General features: G+C 36.1%; 1 protein-coding gene across 1 annotated transcript; it reads left to right on the top strand.

Annotated features, from left to right (window-relative positions):
- The first annotated feature begins 6 nt into the window (after positions 1–6).
- Positions 7–1,862, top strand: LOC107146443 (RE1-silencing transcription factor-like). The gene has a single exon (XM_015490562.2). It carries the CDS (start codon positions 33–35, stop codon positions 498–500), a length of 468 nt encoding a protein of 155 aa, XP_015346048.1. The 5' UTR covers positions 7–32; the 3' UTR covers positions 501–1,862.
- Positions 1,863–3,557: the final 1,695 nt, after the last annotated feature.

Here is a 3,557-nt window from a genome sequence, read left to right as displayed (position 1 = left end):
CTTTAGCTGATAAGCATCAGACTGACTCAGCTATGCTTTGTGAAGTGGAAATGGATACTGATCATAACCCAGCAGAGAATCTCCCTGATAAAGACTCAGCAGTTGGAGAACCAGTTTCACCATTGCTTCTTCCCCCACCAATAGGCGAACATGAAGCAGTGTCCCAAACTGTGCTGGCTTCACCTCCTGTTACTGTGGCAGTAAATGAGTCTCAGGAAATTGATGAAGATGAAGGTATCCACAGTCATGACGGAAGTGACCTAAGTGACAACATGTCAGAGGGTAGTGATGATTCTGGATTGCATGGGGCTCGTCCAGTTCCACAAGAAGCTAGTACAAAAGATGCAAAAGAAGCCTTGGCAGGCAAAGGGACTGAGGGAGATTTTGTTTGCATCTTCTGTGATCGTTCTTTTAGGAAAGAAAAAGATTACAGCAAACACCTCAATCGCCATTTGGTTAATGTGTATTTCCTTGAAAAAGCAGCTAAAGGGCAGGAGTAATTAAAGATTGGGACAAGGTTCCAGTTCTTGGTTTGTAAGAGCTATTAATTTTTATATTCATTTATAATAGTAGAAAAACCTTTTAAGATTGCTTTAATTAGTGTCGAGTATCGATTTTTAAGAGGCATCCTTTTCCTTAGGACTTCATATATACCTGTTGATTGTTGTATAAATTTTAGCAAATCCAAGGGAGTTTAGTGTACTAAAAAAAACAGCAGATACCTAAATCTATTTAGCTTATATGTTCAATTGAAATGAGAAGGCCATGATGATATAATAGCATTCTATTGCTTTGTCCATTTACAACTTGACATTGTTTTCCTCCGTGTCTGTCTTCTATCACTTTAGTTTACTTTTCCTTTATTATTTAGCTCTATAAAAATTGGCTTAATAGCAAATTACTTGAACAATTTGCCTGCTTTATATAAAGTTAGCACTTTAAGATTTCTTTAGAGATGAAAAAAAGACATTTAAATTGAAGAAAAATTAGCCCAACAGTGGACATTGTATCAGTCCAGGTATTTACTTGCTGAGTTTTGATCAATATTTTGTGTTAATTGTCATAAAAACAGTGATTTTGGTGTTTTTTAAATTTTTTTTATTTTGGTGCTTTAATGGCTTAAGATGTTGCACATTGTTTTTGTTTTTTGTTGTTTTTTTTAACCTATGCAGTTATATTTTTCTAGAAATAGCTTTTGCGTTGAGCAGTAACACTTTATACATATATATGCATGTTTATTTTGGCCTCGTCAGAGGAATATTTTTAGGCTTGTTTGAAAAAGGGCAGTTTTTATTTTCTTTGCTGCAATTGTCTTTTTTGCAGAATAATAGTGTGTGCAAGTTTGTGAGCAAATGAAACATGCAAGTTCAATCCACTCATTATGATTTTCATATCTTATACCTATGCCAGAATCTGTATTTCACATTAAGTTATTTATTTTGAATGAATATAGTAAATTCACAGCTCTCTTTCTTGATTTTGCAATAAATAAACCAAGAGGTTTTTATTTTTAAAACACATTTTAATCTCAAATACCAACCATCAGTTACATTATTTTTTAATTTTTTTTGCCTGTTATGGTACAGTTACTTCTTAACTGTAATGTTATCTTTGGGGAGAACCTTTTCTCTTAAATGGTTGCTGTCCATGTGGCTACTTAGCTGAATAAAGAATTGTAACTGAGATTTGGAAATTGCAAACCTAGAATTAGGAGACGCAATCATTCCTTCAAGTTGTATGGGACATCACTTGTGAGATTCCAAAGCCATAGCTATTATACAGCAAATCTAGAATGAGAGATGGCATGAGTTCTGGCAAGTCAGCTGCAGCTTCCTGTGAATACAGTGAAGAAAGCTGGTGAACTTCAGTACAGTCCAGATTTTAAAAATCATACTTTCTCAGGGATCTCCACAAACTAGTGGGTGTCCTGGCTGTCCCTATGACAGCCTCTTCTACAGGTGAGGCCTCAAGTGAATTGCAGCTATCCTGATGTGCCTATAGGGGCACTTTGTATGAAAAAGGGTGTGTACTCCAAAACTGTTCTGTAGGTTCTTTGGCCATTTGCCAGAGAGTATGAAAGAATCCAACATAGGATTTGTATTAACATTAGGAGTTCATTTCAGTAAAATAAAGTGTGATCCCAATAGGGAATCTTGAATTCCAGCCTCCCATGTTCTATTTTTGAAATAACCCCCTTCATGAATATTTTGATAATTTTCTTTTACCTGGTTATCTCTTTGAGGTAGGTTTCAGATTTTGGCAGTACAACATGAAAGATTAGGACAAGCATTAATGTATGGGTGGAAAACTTGTTAATCTGAGAGTGAAGTTTGAGTTAAAAGTTGCTCAAACTTGGAATTGACTGGGAGGCTATGAATGATATTGAGCCAGAATTAGACAGGCAGACAGGCAAGGGTGAATCCAGAGAATGGAGGGATTGAAATGTTAATTCCTTCAGAGCACTTTCTCCACCCTCATCAAGATAACTGCCCCTGCTCCAACCTGTTGCTAAGGTAACATGTCTCAGAGATTGTCTCTCCCTACTGGGAGTTGCTAATTATGCCACCTTCCTGCCCAGATCACTCCAACTTGGCCCACCTAACCCATCTGCCTCTCACCTTTTGGCCATCCCATGGAGCATCTCCTGGACCTAGTCACATATACAGGAAGGAGAGAGATAAGAGAAAGAGAGCAGGAGAACAAAGGAAGGCTAGGATACATAAAAAAAAGGCAGAACACCCCACTTCTTGGGTTACCAGGATACCAGCTATGGCTCCCTTCTCCCTCCCAGGAGAAGACTATATTACCCCTTTTTAAATAAACCCTGCTTTATATGCTTGCTTTGGCATGCTTCTCTAATGTTACACTTCCATGTGAGGGAGCAAGACTCCTCCAGTAATCAGCAGTATCAATAGCATCAAATCCCACTCTCACTTGTACTTTTCCTTCCTAATATACGATATATTTTTAACACAATTTTCTTATATGTCTTTCATATGATACTGTAAACTGAGGGTAGGAAAAAATGCATTTTGACCCCACAGTGTTCCCAGTACATACTTCATTTATGATATTTATTAAACATTCGGTGTTTGTTGTTGTTTAATGACAAAAACCAAATTAGCATTTCTTACAGTAGTCGGGTTTTTTTTAATGGAATTTAACTAACCATTTTAAAGTTTACATTCAGTGATTTTAGTCTATTCACAAGGTTCTGCGACCATCATTAATAACTCCAGGAATTAGATACCCCCAAAGAACACCAGCCATCACTCCCTATTATACTCACTCTGGTCCCTGGAAGCAGCTTATACCTTCTGTCTCTGTAGAGTTGTCTATTCTGAGCATTTTACATAAACTGTGTATCTATAATTGATTCTTTTCAAGACTTAAGTGTTCTTCATTATATGAATATACCACATATTCATTTTTCAATTGAAAAATCTGGATTTTCATATTTTGATGATTATAAAGTCTTTTTATGAACAATTGTGTGCAATTTTGCATACAAATGTTAAAATGTTTTATATATATATATATCCAGAAATAGAATTTCT

Source organism: Marmota marmota, unplaced genomic scaffold (assembly GCF_001458135.2).
Source record: "Marmota marmota marmota unplaced genomic scaffold, marMar, whole genome shotgun sequence".
In the NCBI taxonomy this organism is placed as follows: Eukaryota; Metazoa; Chordata; class Mammalia; order Rodentia; family Sciuridae; genus Marmota; species Marmota marmota.
This window is presented reverse-complemented; position numbering and strand designations above follow the sequence as displayed.